At 54.6% G+C, this 22,955-nt stretch overlaps 10 protein-coding genes across 10 annotated transcripts; 4 read left to right on the forward strand and 6 right to left on the reverse strand.

The window, feature by feature from the left end:
• Positions 1 to 1,990: 1,990 nt before the first annotated feature.
• Positions 1,991 to 2,494, reverse strand: VDBG_06164 (predicted protein; the record flags this gene model as incomplete). The annotated part of the gene is made up of 2 exons (XM_003003676.1): positions 1,991 to 2,253; positions 2,452 to 2,494. The coding sequence occupies 2 exons, from the start codon at positions 2,492 to 2,494 to the stop codon at positions 1,991 to 1,993; spliced, it is 306 nt and encodes a 101-aa protein (XP_003003722.1).
• A 174-nt stretch (positions 2,495 to 2,668) lies between these two features.
• On the forward strand, positions 2,669 to 4,200 carry VDBG_06165 (conserved hypothetical protein; the record flags this gene model as incomplete). The annotated part of the gene is made up of 2 exons (XM_003003677.1): positions 2,669 to 2,909; positions 2,966 to 4,200. 2 exons carry the CDS (start codon positions 2,669 to 2,671, stop codon positions 4,198 to 4,200), a joined length of 1,476 nt encoding a protein of 491 aa, XP_003003723.1.
• Positions 4,201 to 4,479: 279 nt separating this feature from the next.
• VDBG_06166 (aryl-alcohol dehydrogenase) lies at positions 4,480 to 5,632 on the reverse strand (the record flags this gene model as incomplete). Its single annotated transcript, XM_003003678.1, has 2 exons — positions 4,480 to 5,116; positions 5,190 to 5,632. The coding sequence occupies 2 exons, from the start codon at positions 5,630 to 5,632 to the stop codon at positions 4,480 to 4,482; spliced, it is 1,080 nt and encodes a 359-aa protein (XP_003003724.1).
• A 1,520-nt stretch (positions 5,633 to 7,152) lies between these two features.
• Positions 7,153 to 8,361, forward strand: VDBG_06167 (predicted protein; the record flags this gene model as incomplete). The annotated part of the gene is made up of 1 exon (XM_003003679.1): positions 7,153 to 8,361. The coding sequence occupies one exon, from the start codon at positions 7,153 to 7,155 to the stop codon at positions 8,359 to 8,361; it is 1,209 nt and encodes a 402-aa protein (XP_003003725.1).
• A 382-nt stretch (positions 8,362 to 8,743) lies between these two features.
• On the reverse strand, positions 8,744 to 9,319 carry VDBG_06168 (cupin 2; the record flags this gene model as incomplete). The annotated part of the gene is made up of 1 exon (XM_003003680.1): positions 8,744 to 9,319. The coding sequence occupies one exon, from the start codon at positions 9,317 to 9,319 to the stop codon at positions 8,744 to 8,746; it is 576 nt and encodes a 191-aa protein (XP_003003726.1).
• A 1,637-nt stretch (positions 9,320 to 10,956) lies between these two features.
• On the reverse strand, positions 10,957 to 12,521 carry VDBG_06169 (streptomycin biosynthesis protein StrI; the record flags this gene model as incomplete). Its single annotated transcript, XM_003003681.1, has 3 exons — positions 10,957 to 11,784; positions 11,992 to 12,230; positions 12,344 to 12,521. The coding sequence occupies 3 exons, from the start codon at positions 12,519 to 12,521 to the stop codon at positions 10,957 to 10,959; spliced, it is 1,245 nt and encodes a 414-aa protein (XP_003003727.1).
• A 427-nt stretch (positions 12,522 to 12,948) lies between these two features.
• On the forward strand, positions 12,949 to 13,854 carry VDBG_06170 (oligoribonuclease; the record flags this gene model as incomplete). The annotated part of the gene is made up of 2 exons (XM_003003682.1): positions 12,949 to 12,993; positions 13,261 to 13,854. 2 exons carry the CDS (start codon positions 12,949 to 12,951, stop codon positions 13,852 to 13,854), a joined length of 639 nt encoding a protein of 212 aa, XP_003003728.1.
• A 518-nt stretch (positions 13,855 to 14,372) lies between these two features.
• On the forward strand, positions 14,373 to 16,555 carry VDBG_06171 (phosphoglucomutase; the record flags this gene model as incomplete). The annotated part of the gene is made up of 3 exons (XM_003003683.1): positions 14,373 to 14,425; positions 14,609 to 14,910; positions 14,965 to 16,555. 3 exons carry the CDS (start codon positions 14,373 to 14,375, stop codon positions 16,269 to 16,271), a joined length of 1,662 nt encoding a protein of 553 aa, XP_003003729.1.
• Positions 16,556 to 16,776: 221 nt separating this feature from the next.
• On the reverse strand, positions 16,777 to 18,647 carry VDBG_06172 (conserved hypothetical protein; the record flags this gene model as incomplete). Its single annotated transcript, XM_003003684.1, has 7 exons — positions 16,777 to 17,045; positions 17,178 to 17,305; positions 17,361 to 17,487; positions 17,856 to 17,901; positions 17,953 to 18,029; positions 18,081 to 18,157; positions 18,202 to 18,647. 7 exons carry the CDS (start codon positions 18,645 to 18,647, stop codon positions 16,777 to 16,779), a joined length of 1,170 nt encoding a protein of 389 aa, XP_003003730.1.
• A 2,197-nt stretch (positions 18,648 to 20,844) lies between these two features.
• VDBG_06173 (nucleosome binding protein) lies at positions 20,845 to 21,766 on the reverse strand (the record flags this gene model as incomplete). Its single annotated transcript, XM_003003685.1, has 3 exons — positions 20,845 to 21,115; positions 21,173 to 21,461; positions 21,754 to 21,766. The coding sequence occupies 2 exons, from the start codon at positions 21,449 to 21,451 to the stop codon at positions 21,086 to 21,088; spliced, it is 309 nt and encodes a 102-aa protein (XP_003003731.1).
• Positions 21,767 to 22,955: the final 1,189 nt, after the last annotated feature.

A 22,955-nucleotide genomic window follows, 5' to 3' on the forward strand; every position in this document is an offset into this window, starting at 1 on the left:
ATGATCGTGATCATGATCATCATCTGCTCGTGCTTTCATCAATTGACCCTCTACAACATGATACGGGCTTTGGTCGATTGCTCTGTGCGCGCACTTAAACGGGTGGCCTCCTGTTTGCGGTACTTTGAAGCCCTGTGCATCATGACGTCCGAGGCAGCACTGTCGCTTGACAGTCGCACCACCTGGCGCGTCTGGTTTCGCTTTGGGGGTGTCTCGTCTCGTCAAAGCCCTGCCATGTGGGAGACAAGCAGACGAGGAATTTGCAGACAAAACCCCTCCTCGCTCCGCTTCTCCGAAGCCCACGACAGCTCCATTCCAGTCATGACTGATTGCAGTGATTTTGACATTATGCGTCAGATAAACCAGCACAGATTGCTCTCATTTCAGGTCGCATGTGCTATTTGCAACCCCCCCCCCCGGACTTTCCGTCTCGGCGTCCTCAGCAGATGTTGCTCGTCAAATTTCAGAGACTCACATTCCTCACCGCGCTATGCCGCTTCTAGACAGCTCCAGCCACAGTTTTGAGCCCCTCCGCGCTCGATGCTCCAGGTACCCCTGGTACACACATAGTTGCCCGTTACATCGCTGTGTCCGTCAAACCGGCCAGCCGTTCGCTGTTGCCGGGGACGACTGTCTCGGGCATGCCCTGGCGTCCTGGCGCCCCGGAGACCTGGGGACCTGGCTAATCTAAGGTAGGTACCTGGGCGAGGAGCTTCCCCTCCAGGGCATTCATTCGCCTGCATCTCCCTGCCACACCCCCTTCCTGGCGCAATCACACCAGACCAGGCCACCCACGGCGCCCTCATCTCGCTGCGTCTCATCTTTTGTTGAAACACCACACCCATCCGCCTCCGTCCAATTCTGCCACGCGAATGCTCTGCCTTGGTCCATCAAACTGTCAAGCTCTCTAGCTTTTCTTTCCCGTTTCCATTACATGCCCGCAATCGTCAACGTCCAACCGACGCTTTCTGTTGTTCTTTGCAAGCCAAGGCTTTATTGCAAACGAGCAGACACTTGGGTTGCCCCGACCATCGTGGCACATGTCATCGACTCGAGCCTGCTCCACATGACAGGTAAACTCCACCACTCTGAGAATCCTAGCTCTGCTCCCTTGGACACCCCCCTTCCAGGCAGTGAGGGGTCTATTGAGGTTACAACGGATGGTCGGCCGATATTCCTCAACTCACGGCCCCTATCCACCAATCATTCCCCACGAGCTGTCCTTCTGGATGACCACGCGGCCACCGAAATTCCAGACCGAACACCGACCAAGCCTTTGTGAGCGCCTCTTGTTGTGTTTGGTCGCGTAGACCTGGGTGCAGCTGAACCTTCGGGCTTGCTGGTACCACGATGACCTTCGAGTCATGGATTTGATCAACACCTCCAGCTCGTCACCACTGCCCGCCTGGCTCCCGTACTCCCGCCGTTTTCCTTAGCGCGCAAGCCGTCCCTCTGTAAGTCTCTGTCTGTGGTCTGGCGCCACGCCTTGGCTTCTCGGGCTGGGCCTGTCACGCTGAAGAGCTTGCTAGCCCGATGCCCACCAACCCCTCTCTTTTGGTCGCCCGCGGCTGTTCAGAGGCCCAGGGCATAGATAGGTACACCTGCGGGTTCGGGCAACAACTCCCCCTTGGCGATGCAGCACTGCCGCCTTCAGGACCTATGGTCTGATTCGAGTGCGGCCTGTCTTGGCTTGGCTTACCGCCGCCTCGCCTCATTGAGCAACCCGAAGAGGATCGTCACGAACGAGTTCCATTTCTTTAGACATGACCTCTGGCTGATTGTCCGCCGAGGCCTTCAATCCCTCGGAGGCGACAGCGTGATGGAACAACGAGACGCCCGTGCTTTAGGCGGCATGGCATTCTGTACAATGCCCTGTGCACCACGTCTTCCCTGTATGTACCAAGGCCGTGCCGTGCATCCGCTAACCTGCTTGTAGCACCTCCCCTCTTCCCAACCACCTGCACCCACCACCCACCAGATCTCGGCAGCTTCAGCGACGATCCCCCGCTCTCCAATCCGAGTCTTCGTCACCATACCACACACCAACCATTGACTTTTCCTCGCGATGAGGTGGTGTGCTGGCTGCCTCGTATCCAGGCACCTGCATCTGCAACCTGAGGTACCCGAACAAAGTGTTACTCCACATATGTATCAATCGACTGACGCCTCCCTTCTCCGACTCGATACCATACAACGTGTGGCTTAAGCACAACCATCTCCAGTGTGGCTGACCCCTCGTTGACGTTCCTTCATCTGCCGAACCATGTTTCGTCACAAAAAGACAAGGGGTCGCTTTGACAATGTGTTGCGACCCGAACAAAGCACCTCTCGTCTACCACATTGCGTTATCACCTTCATTTGAATTGCTCGGAGAGATATGCCGCATCCTCATGGGCGGCGACCTCTCGTTAGGATATGAAGAAGAGAATGACGATCGTCGTTGCACCTCACTATGAACACCCTTCGCCCTTGTCCAAAAGTTGGAGGTCGCCATGGTGACTCCACCAACGACAGGGGCAGACAGAACTTTAATAGTGACGATATCCATGCCCTCTTTACTTTAAAATCCTATGCAGCCATCAGCCTGGCAGGAGTCGCGTGCTTGGACGCTGTCCTTCCAGGAGCAATCACCAGCCTGCAGTGAGCCATCCAGCACCTCACCTCCACAATGGCGATGGCCGTCTTGTTCGCTTTTTCCTTATGGGCCATGGCCATGGGCTTGTGGGTATGGAAAGTCAATCGAGGCATGGCTACGACGCCTCCCGAAGCTCTCAAACATGCAACAGATAGCCCATGGCGCGCAGAAACAGCGAAGGAAACCTATCAAAGGATGGAGAAACAACCTTGCGACTGGGGCCCGCATCTTCCGCCCAAGCTTGCAAGGCGCTATATCGTTGTTGGAGGCTCAGGTCAATAGCATTCTAACCACATGTCTTGCTTGCATCAGCAAACTGACACGCTACAGGTTTGGTTGGTGGCCAAATTGTACTTCAGCTCCTACAACGCGGTCAGGCGCCGTCGTCAATCCGTATCATTGACTTTGTTCCACCGACACGGGACGAACTTCAGATACCTCTAGCCAGAGAGGTGGAATTTGCCCAAACCGACATTTCGTCTGAAGCCTCTACTCTTGCCGCATTCAAGAAGCCGTGGCAAGCAACTTCTGCCAAGCTCCCCTTAACTGTCTTTCATACTGCCGCTGCTATCCGACCTTCAGAACGCCATCCCTTGGTGTACGACCGCCATGCCCGTGTCAACATTGGCGGGACCGCCAACGTACTTTCTGCTGCGAGAAGCGCTGGAGCCGACATCTTCATCTTCACCTCGTCCTGCTCTGTGGCACTCCGTCCAGTGACCTGGTTCAGCCCTTTGTGGCGACGTTGGCCAACCAACATTGTTCAGACGATGACTGAGGACGACTTCTCTGCCCCATTGCGACCGCACGAAGATTTTCCCTCCAACTATGCGCGTAGCAAAGCCGAGGCTGAACGTCTTGTCTGCGCAGCCGACTCCCCTGTCTCGGGCCTGCGTACTGGTGCCATCCGACCTGGCAACAGCATCTATGGCGGCGCAGGTGACTTCCTCGTTAGTGCCACCTTGAATCTTCCAACCCTTCCTACCTGCACAGCTCCTTGGGTACAGAATTGGGCTCACGCAAGCAACGTCTCCCTCGCTCATTTACTGCTCGAAGCCGCGTTACTGGGGCCTCATGTGGACAAAGCACGTATTGCTGGTCGACCCTTTCTTGTCACCGATGCGGGACCCCCCTTGCGCTTCGATGACTTTTACACCGCCATGAAGGCCGTGTCCGCCACATTTCCGACCGTTCTATACCCTCCGCCAGTTCTTATGATGGCGATTGCGCGGGTTATCGAAGTCTGGTGTGTGGCGCTATGGAAAATGCCATTCTTGGCCCGTTTGGGCATGAGGGAGCCGAAGAATCCTCTGTACTTGCTGCAACCAGCATGCTTCACAGCCGCTGTGAATTGCCTCATTGATGACTCGGCGGCAAAGAGGCCGGTTGAGGAGGGTGGTATCGGATACCAGGCGCGATGCACGACTCTGGAGGGGATCTGCATGCAGTTGACGCACTTGAACCGGGCGGTCCAAAACAAACGAGTGAATGGAAAAGGAGCAACGAGAAGTGTCTTGAAGGATTTGATTGAGGTGGGGACGGAACCTGCTGCAAGGATTGCTTGATGAGCGGCGCGTCCTGATACTTCACAGTTAAATTCATCACTTGGGTGCTCTGGATCGAAACTCACGACCGCAGACAAGTAGGTTCATGCGAACGAGCACGTCTCTGCCCTCTCATCTTCCACAGGAGCAAAGCTCTTAGTTGGTATTTTGAAATCAGTGATCTAACATGCCCAAGTAGTTTGATGCCATTACTTCTGATTAGGGAGTCTAGCCCTATCATCGGTTAAGCCGACACAGCGTGGTCAACCCAGAAACGCTTTTTCTTGCCTTCAAGTCTCTTCAAGCCTTTGAGATTGGCTTCGGGGCTTGCTCCCATGCCATGGGCGCAACGGCACCAACGAGCATAGGCGCCACACCAGTCTCTCTTGCGTCCTGGCCGATCATGTTTGAAGGGAAGCCGAGCTCGAATTCTTTGACGCTTTCCAGCTTGGCAATCTGTTCATCGGTCAAGCGAATACTGAGAGCTGTGATGTTGTCCTTCAAGTGCTCAACCTTCCTGCCGCCAATCATGGGGAAGACATGTCTCGTCTTCTGCAATACGTACGCGAGCGCAATCGCCTGGACGGACTCGGTGCTATGCTCCGTAGCCACCTCTTCGAGTGCCTCGCTGATCCGACGCTCAATGTCCGTCTGCTCGGCGCCAAAGAAGCTACGCAAGCCCTCACCAGCCTTGGCGCGCGCATCGATCTGCTTCTTGCTTTGGAACTTGCCGCCGCCCAGGACGTCCCACGGGCAGAGGGCCATGCCAAAGTGGTGGGCCATGGGGATGATGTCGCGCTCAAAGTCGCGCAGCAGTACATTCCACCTGCCCTGGTAGATGGAGAAGGGCGTCTTGCCGTGGGCGCGCGCGTATGTGTTGGCGGCCGACACGACCCAGGCCGGCGTGTCCGAGGCGCCGAGGTAGAGGGACCTTGCCCTGCTCGACGAGAATGTGCAGCGAGTCCATGAGCTCCTCGATCGACGTCGTCCAGTCCCACCAGTGCACGTACAGGAGGTCAATGTAGTCTGTCTGCAGCTTGCGCAGCGAGTCGCGCACCGACATGTGCAGCGACTTCTTGTGGTTGCCGCTAAAGTTGACCGTCTTGCCCTTGCCGAGCGCCCATGAGCGGTAGTCGGTGGTGAACTTGGTGGCGATGAACATGAGGTCGCGGTTGTCGCGCTCCTTCATCCAGGAGCCGATGAACGTTTCCGAGTCCTCGTTCTGGTAGTTGTTGGCTGTGTCGATGAAGTTGCCGCCGGCATCGTGGAAGGCGTCAAGGAGCTTGAAGGACTGCTCCTTGTCCATGGAGCCCATGTTCTCGCTCCATGCCTCGCCGATCGACATGGCGCCGAGGCACAGGGGGGAAACGCGGACGCCGGCCGTGCTCGAGAGGACGCGGTAGCGACCGAGCTCGGTCGCGGGCTCCGGTGCGGGCTGGAACATGCTCGTCATCATGAGTGAGGGAGGCTGAAGTTAAGGCTATTGGATCTGAAGTGTAGTGTAGAATGTTGCAATATACGATGAACGTCGACTTTCAGTGCACAGAGGCTGATGAACAGGAAGCGTACCTCGCCAGGTATTTATACACCAATTTGCATCGTCATACTGCGAGCCGCCACGAAATCGGTCTCAGGGCGGAGTGAGGAGAGGCTCATTCATGGTGACGTTGTCTAAGCTCCGAAAGTCGATCATGGCGCTGTAGCGTATCGCCGAGATCTCTGCCCATCGTGTGCAATGGGCCAACTGCAATGGGCCAACGCGCAATCCCCCGTAGGCCCCATGCAGGCGTGTTTGTCTTGGTGAGGAGGCGGTAGGTGGTAAGCCCCCCGCATCAAACTTAATAATCCCTTTCAAAACACATGCCCCGATCTGTGGTGTTTAGTTTTAGCTCCGTCTAACTCCGGGCTACGCACCCCGAAAATACAGACGATCAACTCATTTGAGGAGGGAGATACACAGTCTTAACTCCCCCATACGATTTGATTTGCGATTGCCGTGCACAAGCCGGAGGGTTATTTCTTTGGGCGACCAATAGCCACCGCAACCTTGGCACTCCGTCCTAGTGGGTGTTCCCTGAACAGTGATGATGGACACCTCTATGCAGACGGCTTACATGTACAACGTGCACGGATTCTGCCATCGACAAAGCGCACACCAAGTGGCCAGTGCTAGTTGGCTGTACGCATCATGAATCACCAGAACGACTGGACATCATTGAAACGGCTTACTTCCATGGTGGCTTCAGGCCCCCCATGCATGTTGTAAGGCATGTGCATGATCGCTCCATCAGCATTCGTCTTTTTCAAGCCTTGATCAAGGTCGCTTCATCATGGACGTGCATGCGCAGAAAATGGAAACCAACCATGTTCTGTTTAGTGATCATTGAACGGATAGACGCCACCAGTGTTCTTCTGGCTTGAATGCACCTCATGCACCTGAGACTGGGCTTTGAACAAGTGCCAGTTTCGCATGACACGGAGGCCTGGCAGTTGGGAGACCGTTGTAAACAAAGCCGGCTGCATGGTAGAATGACTTGCATTTCGGAGTGTCGTTTGAGAGAGTTGTACCGCGCTTTGGTTGGACCTTGTCCTGGAATTTGAGAAGTGAGAAAGGCCGAGATAGTCACCCCAAGATGCTTCGATTTGCAATGCTGCTCATTTCTCGTTCGAAAACTTCCAGCGTGCAGTAGAACTCTTGCTTCGCTAGAAAGGAATCCTTTTTGGATGAAACGAAAAGTCTGGGATGCGATAAAGCCATTGATGTGCTATCATCGGCAGCATCTGGGCATCACGCTCACGTTCTGGAACAAGGCTGAAGCAACTCGTCTGCGCTCAGAGGCACACGCGCTCATACAGTCGAGCACCACATGCTCAAGGATACAAGAAAAAGAAAACATATAAGCACAAGAATAGTACTAACAAGTCAAACTCATGACCATCCACCTGTGTGATATTGCCACTACCACCCTCAACATGCATCGATTTGCACCCTATCCACCCTATCCACCCTCAAAACGCCGTCCGATGGCGGAGAAGACAGGCTTGACACTTGTAGGGAGCGGGAAACCCGAAGACAGTGGTTCAATGAGCAGCATCGGTAGTCTTATGAAGCGTATTGCTTTGTTGCCTCACGAACTCAAGGCTCAAATCATTTGTGAGACGTTATGTGAGGAGCGCTGTATCTTCACCCTTCTACCGAAACCACATTGCTGGCTCTGCTCGGACGGTAAGAGCGCCGCGATCACACCTCACATCGAGGTTTATACCAAAGGACACCTTGGCAAACGTGGAACAATTACCATCGGAAAAGACCACAACCATTTTTCGGTGAATGTCATCCCGCATGACTTTGATCTCAGGCCTTGTAATAATCTGCTTCGCCGCTCCTTCCCGGCTGCATACTTGCATGGGCTTCAAGACGCTGGCCGCAGGGCTGTGCACGCTTTTCGGTTCAGGGTGCGCTACGACAGTGTCTCCAGCGAAGAGCAACTTAGTGAATGGCTGCGAAAGTTCAAAGCAACATGGACTGACGAAGGATTGGTGAAGCATCCTCCTCCCAAGGCAGGCTCTGGGAATACTAGCAAAAACAACCGCGATGCCCATACAGCCACCGCCATGTCCGTGGATGGCTCTGAAGGCGGGCCAGATTTCAACCGATTTCGTCACCTACTACTAGCCAACAAAGTGTACGATCGAGATCCTGACTTCGAGAGCATATGGGAACTCTGTCGCCGGCGCTCCAAGATTTCGTTTCCATATCACCGATTCTTGTGGTGCCCCTCGGAGTATCGGGAGCACATGACACACGAGCACCGAGCAGTGGTCCTGCAGCCCGACTGGGCCATACTGAGCCGGAACTTGGAAACCTTGACGTTGGACCTACGACGGAAGCAAGCCTTGACCAATATAGCCGTATTCGAGGCTGCCAAAGTCATGAGTGCCAACCTTCAGCTCCGACGTCTTTTGCTCATGGGGTTACGGACCGAAAAGAGACAAAAGCTCGTCCGGAAGACTCTGAAAGGGACCCCTGCGAACGAGACAATGTTTGCGTCTTCGGAGCACCAGACGATTGAAGATCTAGAGGAAGTTGAGTCTTTCGGCAAGTTCAAAAACTGGGTTGCAGCGTTTCGAGGAGCACTAAGGCCTGGGGGAGAGCTGGTGTTCGTCGACATTTTGGCATGACCACAACAGTAGTGTTCTAGCTTCTATGGCCTCCTACGTGGACGAGACACAGATTTTATGTTCGTAGATATCAAACCAACTCTCTGCTGACTATTGATGTGAGACGGACATACACTACACATGTTTCCTGGGCGAATCTTCTTCAAGTCGTCAGAGCTGCGTGAAACTGTATGGCTTTGACGTGACGAGGGCAAAACAACAGAAATTGTGATTTTCATCAAGAGAGATGAACGAAATGCCTCTCAAAATCGTAGATTTAATCCTGATCCGTACTACGGCCGTCGAGACCGAGTCGTGTCAAATCTCAGACCGTCCGGACAACCCCAACAACAGCCCGCGCAGCTCCGTCAAGTGCATCAGGTACGCCGACCTGTAACGTCTCTCATCCACCCATAGCCTTCCTCGTGCTCTCGGGCATCTTGTCCAGCGGCAAATACGTGCCCTTTGTCTCCCCTGCCACCTCGACAGGCTGCGCATCCGACAGCACGAACAGCATGCGCACGGGCTCGTCGCCCGCCGTCTTCCAGCCGTGCATGACGCCGCGCTGAATAACGACCTCGCCCGGGCCGAAGATGCGCGAGGCACCGTCGTCGAGGAAGTACTCGATCTTGCCTTGCAGGACGACGCCGTAGTCGAGCGACGAGGTGCGGTGCATGAAGGGTATGTTACCGGGCGCAAAGTCGACGATGCGACAGACGGTACCGCCCGACTTGTGGAGCGTGTTCATGCTAGGGACATTGTTGGCGTAGTGCTCCTTGAGATCGACCTCGTCATTGAGGTTGGCTGGAAAGGTGGTCGTTGTGTGAAGGTGCCAGAGGGTGGTTTGAGGAATTTTGTTGTCGGGCTCGGCTTCGAGAGGTTGAGATTTGAAGACCGACTTGCCTGTTTCGGGGTCGTGTGATGTGAGGTGGTATACCGGAGGTGGAAGGGCAGTGGCCCTTGTGTTGCTGTCTGCCATGATGTAAATTCTGTTCCGTAAGAGGGTCCAATTTGACTGGAAAGGTAAGGTGAAAGGAACAGCAGCAGATTCGACGGTGAGGCAGTTCAATTACTCGAGGCCATGTTCTTATAGAATGTGCCCTCTGCGAGTGAGACGCTGACTCAAAGCCACCCCTCAACGCACCTCGAGGTAAGAGGTGAGCTGACGTCTCATCCCGTCTCGCATTTGACCATGCATCAGACAGAATTGCCGTCTATACCCCGCAAAGGTGTCGATCAATCAACATGGATTGTTTTCGACCAAAGGAAACATCAGCCGATACCATTGCCCGGCTTACTCGTTGGCCTGGCCTGTGCGGGTTCGACCAAAAGTCCAAGAGCCTTCATCCCGACACGCCAAGCGTGGTATGCCACACCAATGCTGATCCGAAGATATCCGAGCCCCTTACTCGAGAGACCAATCACAAATTGATTGCCCTAATAAGCTCACGTTGTACTTGTGATGCCATGGAATCAAGCTTTGCAGTTTTGGAGGGTCGGTCTCCTCTCCTCACCTCATGAGGGTCCATAACGAATGCGCTACAGGGGTCATAGTCGTCGTGCATTTCCCGCATATCGAAACTATATTTCATCCCTGCCGAAGAAGCCTCGGATATACTTGACACTTAGGGAGATGAGCTGTGCTTAATTGCCGACTATCCTGGATCGGAATGGTCTATTCAAGTTCTCCCTTTCATCACCTTGACGGCGTTGAGTCAATGCCCTGGGCATCCTACGCACTTGGAGCTGGTCGAAACGGCCTTGTGAGGCGGTTTTGGTAAGGTCATTCAGAGTAGAGCCTCAGCCTACCAGGGTTACCACCCTCCCAGCAAACTATCCTAGCTCCACGCAATACTCTAGCTCATCTTTGTTCCAAGCTCATGCAACCATGTGAGGATGTGACTTCAAGGCTGATTCATCCGCATACTCCATGTCACTACAGTGAATACTGATGGTGACTACCGGCCCTTAAATTTTGCTTCGAAGCACTTCACCTGTACCGTTGGGGTTTTCCCCGGCTCTATCATGTTGATTACTATGCTGCTTAGTTCGTCCGCTCGAAAAGGAGACTCGTCTTGCTATAGTCGGGGATCTGGTACATTCACTTCCCCCGATCCCTCAATGCGGAAGAGTCCTCCAAAGAACAACCCGACCGTGGTTCGTTTGGTCGGTCTTCTTTTAGTTAGGCAGAATGGGCTTCATGCTCATGCTCATAGTGATGAAATGATGATTGCGAATGCGGGCTCTTCGGAATGTGGACAGCCCGCAGAAGGGCATGCAAGAGATGTATGATCCGATTACTTTCATTTGTCAAACCTTGGCGGCAATGTCTTGCGGTACTTGACCTGTCTTCAGAGTTAGACCATAGTACCCTTTCGTGAACGTGAAATTGCCATTCCACTCGAATCATCAATACAAATCATGACTTCTTATGCGGACATTAGTCCATGCGTCACCGAATACCTCAGAGCAGATATGGTCAAATTTGAAGTACACAAGATTTCCGGTGCTAGGTTGGCAAGGCTTTAGTCCTATCAGTATCGTATGCGTCATGTCGTCATAAACTTAATGCTCTGAACGGCCGTGTGGAAATACCGCTCATCAGCCCACACAAAATTAAGAGCGTCTTTCTGTCACGGTCTCCCACCTGATGCCCTCATGCCCCTCAGACTGCAGCTCACCCTTGGATACCCTATCCCACCACTCCCCCAGTTTCACCACCTTGCCCTCACGTCGTGCCTCCTCCGCAGCAAACACTACGAGATGGCTCATGATCGCCTCACCCAGCGAGCACCCGATGAACTCATCTTGAGCCGTCCGCACCTCCATGCCCTCATTCTTGACTCCTTGCACAGCTAGCACAAACTGACGTGCCAGACCCATATCGCCACCACCATGGCCACTCAACTCCACCTTGGGGTTATAGACAGTCCTCTGCCCCGTACTGAAGTCTTCGACTGTGATGGTCCTCGAGTCGGCAAAGATCTCTCCGTTGGTGCCATAGATGTGCGAGTAGCGCTCACAAATCTTCTTCGTCGTGGCGACCATGTGCAGCGTTGCCTGCTTGGCAAACCGCGGCGGCGCTCCTTCGATAAAAGGCTCGTCGTCCCATGCGAGCGTGACGAATTGGTCATCGCAGACGTCGTTGTCTGACTCGTAGACGCATCGGCCAAACCAGGGACGAGCCGCGACCTCACGATCTGGTGTGGCCGCGCTGTAGTCCTCGCCAAGTTTCATAGCAAGGGCCTGCTTCGCCTGCGCCAGATTGGGCATGTCTTCAATCTCAGGTAGAACGATCTTGACAGGCCAGCTGCGGTTTCCTGTTTCTAGGCTAGCCAGCTCGGGTCCAAGATAGATCTTCTTGGCGGAGAACTTGCAGCCATCGTCGCCGAGTGGACAGGTCATGCAATTTGTGGCATTCCCAGCGGCTATGGGCTTGCGAGCCTTTCGATAGGTGGTCAAGGCCCCTGTTGATGATACAGAGACTGGCACGTGAAAGGGATGGGCACTGCCAGATTTGTAGGGAGCGGCGAGCAACCAGAGGAGGAGGTCAACGTCATGACAGCTCTTTGTGAGGAGGGAAGGGGCTGTGGTTGCCTCGCGTCGCCAATTGCCACGGACGTACGAATGGGCAAAGTGCCACCAACCCACTGGCTCCGTGTGCTCAATACTGACGATATCGCCGATAGCACGGTCTGAGAGAAGCAGCCGGCGTAGAAGCATGTTGTGGGGGCTGTAGCGGAGGACATGGCCGACAGAAAAGAGGGCGGAGGGCTTCAGGGCGCGATGGATATCTAGACAATCTTTGAGAGTTGTCACAAGTGGCTTCTCGCAAAGAGTGTGAAGGCCAAGGGGGGCCAGTGCCATGATGACTTCGCGGTGCATCTCATCTAGAACGCAAATGAGGACACCGTCAACACCAGGAGGAACTGAATCGCCAGCAGAAGCAGCGGCTCGGCGGGCGGTTTCGTATGTCAGGAAAGCATTCCAGTCAGGAAAAGACTGGCCTTCTTGAGGGGAGCCATCTGCACCCCAGATGAAGTCGCGCCCAAATTCGGTCCGCTTGTAGGGTAGGGGCTCAGCAACAGCTGCAATGATGCTTCGGTCTCGTCCGTGATAGCGCCGGCGTAGGCATAGCCACGAGAACCGGCACCAATGACGAGGAAACGAGGTGGCGACATGGTGATGGGGCAGGCCGAGAGTAACAGTCTGGAAAGATTATGGTGGTACTGCTCGGCCAAAGCTGTTCACAGAATGTCTTCCTTTTTATGACGGCAAAGATGATCGATCCTATGACGGATTGAGGCGGTCAACTTCAGATGTAACGTTGCGTAGGTTGTGCGCAGCTGGGTGGTGGCTGCATGTAAGTGACCATCAGGCTGCGAATGATGAGTTGGAGATGTCGTTCTGCATATGGGTGCTCAAGTGGACGACGAGTGTATGGGTTGAGCAGCTCAACATGAGCTCCTTCTTCCTGTTCGTGTCGAGGACAGGGTGGCGGGGCTCTTGGCAGCCGTTGACAGCTGAAGATTTTCCTCGGAACCAATGACAAAGTGCCCATTACCGACCCGGTGAAAGTCTCGGTGAGATCCCGGACCAGCAGTCAAAATGGGGACGGAGAAAGGCTCAAGAAGAATCGGTCGAAATGATGATGTAAGTCGTTGCTGTGGAACGCTCTCAACTCCACCTCGCCACAGCTCAGGTATTAACCGCAGTAAGTTGAAGCACCTCGACCTTTGCGAGGCAGTCCATTGACACCGATCTTCAACACACAATGGACTACCTCCGCTCTCGTGCTACGCCAGCCAAAGCTGTACCTCAACAGGCAGCTTCGGATGGACCTCTCGTGTGGATTGACTGTGAGGTAAGTTTCTACACCCATCGAAGCATGTAACAGAAATGAGAATCTGACCTTGCCAGATGACGGGCCTTGACCCTGACACGGAGGAGATCCTCGAGATCCACTGCATCATCACGACAGGCAACCTCGAGCCGCTCGACGGCCCCGGCTGGGGTGTCGTCGTCCACCAGCCGGCGTCGCGACTCGACCAAATGGGCGAGTGGTGCACTGACATGCACGCCAAGACGGGCCTCACGGAGGCAGTCCTTGCCTCGACGACGACGCCTCAGCAGGCGGCGGAGGGCCTGCTGGCGCACATCAGAAAGTACGTGCCAACGCCGAAGGTGGGCCTGCTCGCAGGTAACACGGTGCATGCGGATCGAGGCTTTCTGGCCAAACAACCGTACACGCCCATTGTCGAGCACTTACATCATCGAATCGTAGATGTCAGCAGTCTCAAGGAGGCAGCGAAGCGATGGTGTCCGAGAGAGATAGTCGAGGGGGCGCCGGTCAAGACAGGGACGCATCGCGGAAGGGAGGACATCAAAGAAAGTATCGCCGAGGCACGATACTATCGTGAAGTCATCTTCGGCGCCACGTGGAGTCAGGGCCGGGAGACTTTGGCTACGGAGCCGACAAGCGACGATGAACAATGGGCGAACAACTTGATGTAGCTAGCTGGCTTGCTTGTAGAAACAACCCGTGGTAGCTGCAGGCTGCCGAGGGCATGACCCGTAGACGAAGTGGCATCCATTGACTCAGGACTAGCCAGTCAGGCGGCGTACCGTAGCATCGTGGAGCCTACCCCGGATGTGCCTCGCTCGCCATTGTAGACTCATGTCGATAAAAAAGCCTGGCAGCGGTTCAATTCCATGGAGCTGCAAGATTGAAAACCCAATGTCGATACAATCTCGGCGCATTGTTCGCCAGAATCCTCGATCTCAGCAGTGGCAGCCACCCCTGGACGCTTCTTTCCGCGCGCAAATGATATCACCTGTGGCAACTACGAGCGATGCAGCAGCTGGAGACGGACCCCACCATCAGCGACAGCTTCTGGTGTAGCGCCCTCAGCCAGACCCAATGCTACCCCCAGCCCAAATCTCCCTCTTCCAACTTTCGTCCCAACAAACCCTCTTCCACCATTTCTTCCTCTTTCTCCATCCCAGATTTTTGCTTCGAATTGCAATCCACCATGAGCGTTCAGACCGTCGAATTCAAGCCCTTCCAGGACCAAAAGCCCGGCACGTACGTTGACTCTCATCTCCTGGAATCTGAATCATGCCACCGACCCCCATCCACCCCAGGTCCCAAATTACCCCGCCATTGCATCACTGCTTGAGAGCTCTGATGAGCTCCCCTCCCGATCAAGCCTATTCGTCTTGCGACACGTTTTCAAGCTCCCCTATCAAGTTACTGACATGCATACAGCTCGGGTCTTCGCAAGAAGGTTACCGTCTTCCAGCAAGCTCACTACAGCGAGGCATTCGTCGCCAGCATCCTTCTCTCTATTCCAGAGGGCGTTGAGGGGTCCTTCCTCGTTATCGGCGGTGATGGCCGCTACTGGAACCCCGAGGTCTGCCAGCTGATCGCAAAGATTGGTGCCGCCTATGGCGTCAAGAAACTTCTCATCGGCCAGAACGGCATCCTGTCCACGCCTGCTGCCAGCCACATCATTCGCAAGCGTCAGGCCACGGGCGGTATTCTGCTGACAGCCAGCCACAACCCTGGCGGTTCGTCCCCTGCGTTTTCTACCTCTGCGACCAAGACTAATTGCGTTTCTTCAGGCCCCAAGAACGATTTCGGCATCAAGTACAACCTTGCCAACGGTGGTCCCGCTCCCGAATCCGTCACCAACAAGATCTACGAAACCTCGAAGACCCTGACCTCCTATAAGATCGCCGACGTTCCTGATGTTGACCTCTCCACCATCGGTACCCAGACCATCGGCAACCTCCAAGTCGAAATCATCGACAGCACCGCCGACTACACCCAGATGCTCAAGGAGATCTTCGACTTTGACCTCATCAAGAAGTTCTTCTCCACCCACCCCGACTTCAAGGTCCTCTTTGACGGTCTTCACGGTGTCACCGGCCCCTACGGCATCGACATCTTCCAGAAGGAGCTCGGCCTTGAGGGCGCCACGCAAAACTGCATTCCTTCTCCCGACTTCAACGGTGGCCACCCTGATCCCAACCTGACCTACGCCCACTCGCTCGTCGAGGTCGTCGACAAGCACAACATCCCCTTCGGCGCCGCCTCTGATGGTGATGGTGATCGCAACATGATCTACGGCGCCAACGCCTTTGTCTCCCCTGGCGATTCTCTTGCTATCATTGCGCACCACGCCCACCTCATTCCTTACTTCAAGAAGAATGGCGTTTTCGGTCTCGCTCGCTCCATGCCCACTTCTGGCGCCGTTGACCTCGTGGCAAAGAAGCAAGGCCTAAACTGCTACGAGGTGCCCACCGGCTGGAAGTTCTTCTGCGCCCTGTTTGACTCGGACAAGCTGTCGATCTGCGGCGAGGAGAGCTTTGGTACTGGCAGCAACCACATTCGCGAGAAGGATGGCCTGTGGGCCGTGGTGGCCTGGCTGAACGTCATCGCTGGTATCGGTGTTCAGAACCCCGGTGTCACCCCCTCCATCAAGCAGATCCAGAAGGACTTCTGGACTGAATACGGCCGTACCTTCTTCACCCGGTATGACTACGAGGATGTCGACTCGGACGGCGCCGCCAAGGTCGTTGGCACCCTCAAGGAACTCGTTGACAAGTCCGACTTTATCGGCAGCAAGATTAGCGACCGTGAGGTCACCGAGGCCGGCAACTTCTCCTACACTGACCTTGATGGCTCTGTGTCTTCTGGACAGGGTCTCTACGCCAAGTTCTCGTCTGGCAGCCGCATCGTCGTGCGCCTGTCCGGTACCGGCTCGTCTGGCGCCACCATTCGCCTGTACATCGAGCAGTACAGTAACGATCCCAGCACCTACGACCAGGATGCCCAGGACTTCCTGAAGCCTGAGATTAAGTTCGCCACCGAGCTGCTCAAGTTCAAAGAGTACGTTGGCCGTGACGAGCCTGATGTCAAGACCTAAATGAAGACAAAACGAAACGAGATGACTTGTACGTGACGAAACGGGGAGGTATCATGGGTACGAAGTAATGTTAGGCCAACATTGAGCATGCGTGTATTTTTTGCATCACGTTCTTTCATATCTTATTTCGTCACTTGATTGTGATTCGATGGTAAAAATGTTGTTGCCGCCCAAGTGTGAGGGAAGAATGTTCAAATTGTTATGCTATTTGTGCGCTACTATCGGCCTTGCGATGCTACACAAAGTAAGCAGAGAGGTATCTCGTCATGAATCGTCAGTCTCGTAAAACATTTTCTCGTTAGTCGTCAATCGAATTCTGTGCATACGTCCGCCTCATTACCGTCTCCCTCCCAATTGCCAAGCGCAAGAATCAATCCGTCAAGCCGCGATGCTGGGCTGATTCGTCGTTTCCCAGATGGCAACTGATGGCTAGGACCCACCCTTGCATCTGCATATCATTCTCTCTCTCTCTCTCTCTCTTTCTCATCCAAGTCAGAACAGTGCATCAACAACTATCGTCTCCCTCCTCTACAGTCGCCTTGTACGAAGAGGGTGCCGCCGTGACGGCAGACGGCCTTAGGGGGTTGAACAAGTCGCGAAAGTGCGCAGCGGCCACAGTCTCGACGAAATAGAGCTCAAAGGCGCCGGCGGGGCCGGGTCGTTGGTTATGGGACCGGTAGCGGGAGCAGAAGACGTAGATGTGGATATCACGGAGCCAGAGGCGGTGGGCGGACTTGCGGTGGAGCCATGTGAGGGAGGATGACTGATGGGTTACTGCGATCGTGCGGCTGGTCAGTCTCTGTAAGGCTGAGGAAAGGCAAACAAAGGAGGAACAGATAAAGGAATGGCAGAACCAGGCTTTGGTATTGGTGGGAGCAAACAATGACAGCCAGGGGTTTTGCATACCGAAAGCCGTCCACACGGGGCAGCGGCGAAGCTCGCCTTCCCAAACGGCGGCATGAAGACGGATCCCCTTGGTTTCGACATCCTCATATACGATCAATGAATGCTTAAAGCCGTCGTCTATTATCTGGCTGCCATGCTATTAATACGATGATCCTTACTTTGTAAAGGAGGGGGGAGACGTACGCCTGGAAAAGTCGGCGTTCGCTTGACAGCTTGTATTCCTTGGGGCTGATCTGGATAGTCAAGGCGTTCCGGGACTTCAGCGACATGAACGTGCAATGGAACAAGATCATTTCTGTATGTTTAGCGCCTGATCTCGTGTTTCCAGGTAAAGACAAGCTAACTTACCCTCCCATGTCTTGAAGACTAGCGTTGCCCACGCTCTGGCGCACTGCGCAGTGGTACTCCATCTTCGCAATTGTAGGGCACCACCCTCGCGACTGATGCAGAGCTCATGAGCTCCACGGAGAGCGTACCAGGGCGCACCGCTTTGAAATGATCGGAGGAGTAGATATGAGCCCTGATCTAGCGGGCTGATGTATACCATCAGAGCTAAGCGGTCATTATCAAATGGGCGCCTGAAGAGGATCTTTGGGTCTCGCGGTATGGCAAGATGACGCCCCCATGGCGTATGAGGGCCCCAAGAAGTAGACGATTTGGCTTGCTTGAAGGCCGTACGAGATGAAAGAGGGATGGAAAAGATCTGCTCGGCCCAGTGGCCATTCTGTGACTCTTTTAGGGTGCGTCGAAGGTGGCAACGATCAGCTTGACGAACCGGTTCTTGGGCCACGGGTATAGTCAGGGCCATGACTTCTCGACGGACGACAGGGCCTGCCTGGTTTGCAGGTGGCACTTTCGCTAGTGAGCCTTCTACACGATCGCATGACGATGCTGGTAACGTACATATGCCGCGGAGTTCTCGAAACCTCATGATTCGGTTGTTGAGCACGTCCAGCGCATCGAAGTCAAAGTTTTTCGACCTGCATGGTCAGCTGAGAGCCTGATAGAGATAGGATATACTTACTGAGTCAAAAGCCGCCGGACCATGGTAAGGAAGTGATTGTACACCACGAATCGTTGAGGGAGGGGCAGCCCTTCCACCTCGTCCTTCATTTTATTGTACATCCTGCGCCACCGAATTTCCTTACGAACAGTCTTATCCTCGTAATACATGGTCATATCTCTGAGTGTGCGGGACAAACATGGCAGGACGAGGTTGAGGTAGTTGAGCGTCATAGGCACGCGGAAAATATGGACGTGGCCGCGGTCAGCAAGATCTCGCAGTATGCGGGCACAACCGCGAATTTCTTCAATGACTGCCATCATATGTGGGTGAAAATTCTCGGGCAAAGCAAGGCGAAGACCATCGAGACGAATGGCAACTATATCAGCGCGTTCGGCTTCAATACAGCAGCCCTGAAGGAGGTGCACATCGGCCTGGCCGGCACGCTCTATGGCGAGGGTCGGCATTGTGGCAGGGAGCGACTTAGTAGTTCATCGCGAGCCTACTCGGAGGGTGGTGGTCGCCGCGACAGAGCAAGTGGAGGCCGATTTCCGCGGCTCATGCCTATCAGAAATCTTGTTCAGTGTTGATTGACTTGAGCGGCTTGTAGCGACTGAGAAGCAAAGAGTGAAATAGTAGTTGGTTTTCCTTCTGGTGCACTGCTGACGAGGGAGAGCGGATCGCGAGATGCGATTCCAACGAGAAACTTCACTTCCGACGAAACAGACAAGAATGAGGTGACTCCGCAAATATCGGCAGTAGAAATCTGGAAGCCAGCAAAGCGCCCTCGAACGGGTGACCGAGGGCCAAACCCAGCTGCACTTGCGATTCGAAGCTGCAGGCCGCGATTTGACGGACAACTCATGGACCACCACCACGCCACCACCGCCCCCCCATCGAACCGTGCGGTCGAAATACAGGGGAGGGGCACCGGGTGGCCGGTAGTGCTCACCCATGGGTTGTTGATCGCTCGTGCCTGTGTAGCTCAAGGCACGTCGTTTTCAGTGACTGATCTGTGTTCGTGGGCGGACAGCTCCCACTGCGCAGGCCTGTTCACCACAAAGCATTCTTAGTCTTCCGAGATCCGCCCCTGCACGAAACCCCAAGCATGCCATCGATCGGTCACCGTCCCCGTCAGTCTCTGTCATGCAGCACCAAGGCCAAAAAAAAGCCAACTGCGACCAAGTGTTTTCGGTGCCGATGTACAGCGACGATGCTTTAGCAGCAAAAGCAAGAGAGAGGAGAACAGGCGTATCGTATATTGACCAAACGAGCTGCGCTGGGTTGCTCGACTTGCGGCGTTGGACGTCCCAGAGGCTGCCACGACAGCCAGCGTATGACCCCTGCGCGCTCATGCCACAGAGGCGGGCCTATCTGGCCCCATTCGGGTAGCTCTGTACAGCGCGCGTTGGCAGCAAGAAGGCTGATTCGGAGTTTGCGGGGGCTGTCGTTGCTCTTGCATGATGATGCCGCATATGGGGTGGATCCTTTGGCGGAAGTGCGGTGGTCAATTCAGACCAAGAACAAGAATGGGTTGGGCACCCTCGCTTCTACCGCTGAGAAAGCTCATATACCTCTGGGAATGGGGCAATGGGAAGAATGGCGGGCGGCGTGCGTGTCCCCGTGCCATATACCACATCAACTGCTCCCCTCGCACAATTTGTCGGATAAGGACGGGTGTGCAAGGTCACAGCACGCAAAGGACGTGGATCATGCTGTGGGCAGTCTCGCGGCAGCTCGCAAACCGACGCGGGATGTGCGACTCGATTGACCGATTTAGTGAGAGCGGTGCAGATAGGGATGCTGACGAGACATGTCAGCCTGATACATGACGTCGTGAGTCCTGTGGGTTGGCAGCGAATAAATGGAAATGTCGCGAGGCAGAGATGGTATTGTAGCTAGGTAGATCAGTGACTCTCAAACGAAAAGGAAAGGCTTTGAAGCGAACGGAACCCACTCGGTAGAAATAGCATGGGACAGCGTCTTCCTTAATAATAAGTCATGGATGTGGTATTGTCAATTGAGGCAGGAACGTCCACATCCCCCCCTTGGTGTGACTCCAACGTGAGGCAACCACAGCTCTGGGAAGCAGGCAGCAGCCCTGTCTATTTCAGAGGCGCAAACAACCCGCCACGGCAAGGCTTGATCCTTGTTGCAGGATCGTGCACCACAGGCCACTCAGTCGAGGCAAAGTGGGAAAAGGCAGCGGCATGCATGCTGAGCCAGTTATCTTCAATCTACCATACCTACCTGGGTTACCTAGTTTGACATGCCCAGTCTAAGGATTGGCCCATTAGCATCCTTATATGCTGATGAGGGGGCCGTGCTCTACTTCACGTAGACTTCAAGACCCTGGCCTAGCCATGTCGGAGGCCTTCTACCCCGTTGAATCATGCTTCCAGAGTGTCGGTGACTGATGCGTACAAAGATCGGGGATGACGGAGGAGCATTTGGGGACCACCTTATAGAAAGTGCCGAAACGCGGGCCTTGTGGCTGACCGGGCCGGCGTCGATCTCATGAGGCCGGATGTGGAGCTAGCAGCCCAAGCATCTTAACACGGCACATCTCGGCCACAAGCCAAAGGATGGGGCCACGAATTGAGCATCATGGAAAGGGCCTTGGTCTGTCATGTTCAGTTCATCAAGTTAGGACGTCAATGCCTCGTCAGCAAGGATCTAACGCGCGATACGCGAGAACGAGCTAACAAGCTGCCATGCCTAACCGAAGGTGCAGCAGAAGCAGACTGCACAACCATCCTGCCCTGCCGCCAGCCCAAAAGACACATAAGGAAAGATTTCGCCCCTGCCAGCGACCCAAGTCCGTTTCCATCATACAGCCGCGCCGGAGTCCAATAGTACACGATAGAGAGAGAGAGAATGGTGGAGTTCAAAAACTGCGGAAGTCTTAAGCAGACTCGTCGTCCTCAGCCTCGGCCTGGGACATGTTAGTTTTACTGTGTGATGGCCCTGGTTTTAGGCGAGGAATACTTACGTTGTACGCCGCCTTCTCGTCCTCATAACGCTTCTTGTCGGCAACAGCCTTTGCCTCGTAGGGGCCGCGCTGCTTCTCGTTGAGGGCCTTCCAGCGCTCACCGAGAAGCTTGCCGACCTGGCCGAAAGAGATGCCGGGGTTCTCCTCACGGACGTTCTCGCGCTGCTCGTTGGCGAAGAACATGTAGGCGGAGAGACCGCGCTTGGGGGCGTTGGGGTCCTTCTTGGCCCTCTTGGCCTTCTTCTCACCGGCACCACGCTTAGCTGCGGCCTTGGGCATTTTGATGGTTCTACGAAGAGTGGTCAGTGTCCTGATTAAGACGGCTAAGGCTTTGAATACTGTGCGAGTCGAAGAGAAAAGGCAGGGAGGGGGGTGGATGGACGGGTCGAGAGAATCGAACAGGCCAAGTGAACGCTGAGATGCGACAGCTTGTTCGTCGGACTATCGCCTCAGGGAATTGGGTGGTGGTAGGTGTGCTACATGTGAGAGACAATGGGGGTCGCAAACGCAATTGCACTCGCCAACGCGTCCCAATACGCGTTTGAAGCTCGAAATCGACAATGTTGGACCTCAAAACGTACCTGAGGATTGGTTTGGAAAAAGTTGAAAGGGTTGTTGTTGTTGGAGTCTGGACGCGTCAAGCTCTGGTTAGCTTGATCAAGCTCAAGATAGATGCACGCAATGCACCCAAGATGCAATGCGACAAAGCTCGTGAAGCCACAACACAAGGCCCAACTCGATCGAAATTTATCGCATTGAGATGGGACCTGTGGTGCGGAATCGGTTGCAAGTGATGCGATGTAGAAGATTGTGCAGTTGGTGGTGGTAGTGGTAACGATAATTCGTGAAGTGGGTGACTTGAGAATTGGTGGAGGATGCGTGGGTGCAGAGGTACTCACGAGGTGTAGGCACGAATTTGTGTGGTGTTGGGATTTGTATGGTGATTTTGCGTGGTAGAGAGGAGAGCAAAAGAGAGAGGAGGCAGAGAGGTGGGAGGCGAGGTGCCTGCGTTTTTACTCGGCGGGGACTTGGGGGAGTGATCCTGCGGGCACCTCCCACCAGGCCTAACCAGAGCCACCAAGACGAGGCAGGCGCACCCGGTTTCGCTGGGAAGGGGAAGGCACGCGTTGCCCCCTTTCCCGCCTGGTTCCTGGCACCTTGCCTTGGGCTGCCCGCGTGTGTGTGCGTGTGTGCGTGTGTGCTCCTCTCTCATTGTTTTTGTCCAGGGGCGACCAGTGAGTGACCAGCCACCAGCCATCCACCAGCGGGCAGTAGCCACCATGCCAACTGCTACTGTGCCATACTGTAGTCACAGAACTCCGCCCCAAGTACTGAGTACTGTGTACCTTCGCAGCGCCCGTACCTCCTACAGGGTACATGCCCTTTTCGACCTTGGACCGGCCCATCACTCCCCTTCTGATCCGCCTGCCACCTCGGCCCGCCCCCACTTTTGGGCCCCCCTCCCCCCTTCGTCCCCTCACGGCCACCCAGAAACAAATCGACAAACATACGTGTAGCTGGCTAGACTGTTCTTCGTGGCCGGTTGTCCACTGCTCCGACAGGCCCTGACTTGTAATGCACACATTACTCTGCAGATGCCACTACCCCCTCCTGATCACAGAGGTTTTTTTTTTTTTTGTGTTTCTTTCTTTCTCAGTGAGAAGTACGTGCATCTCACACCGCCTTGTGGCCCAGGCTGTCGCAATATCCTGCCACTTGAGCCCTACCTAGATGCTGTAAGTAAGTAAGTACCTACCTCGGGTACTTACCTACTCTTTGTGAA

Source organism: Verticillium alfalfae, genomic scaffold (genome assembly GCF_000150825.1).
Source record: "Verticillium alfalfae VaMs.102 supercont1.7 genomic scaffold, whole genome shotgun sequence".
NCBI lineage: Eukaryota > Fungi > Ascomycota > Sordariomycetes > Glomerellales > Plectosphaerellaceae > Verticillium > Verticillium alfalfae.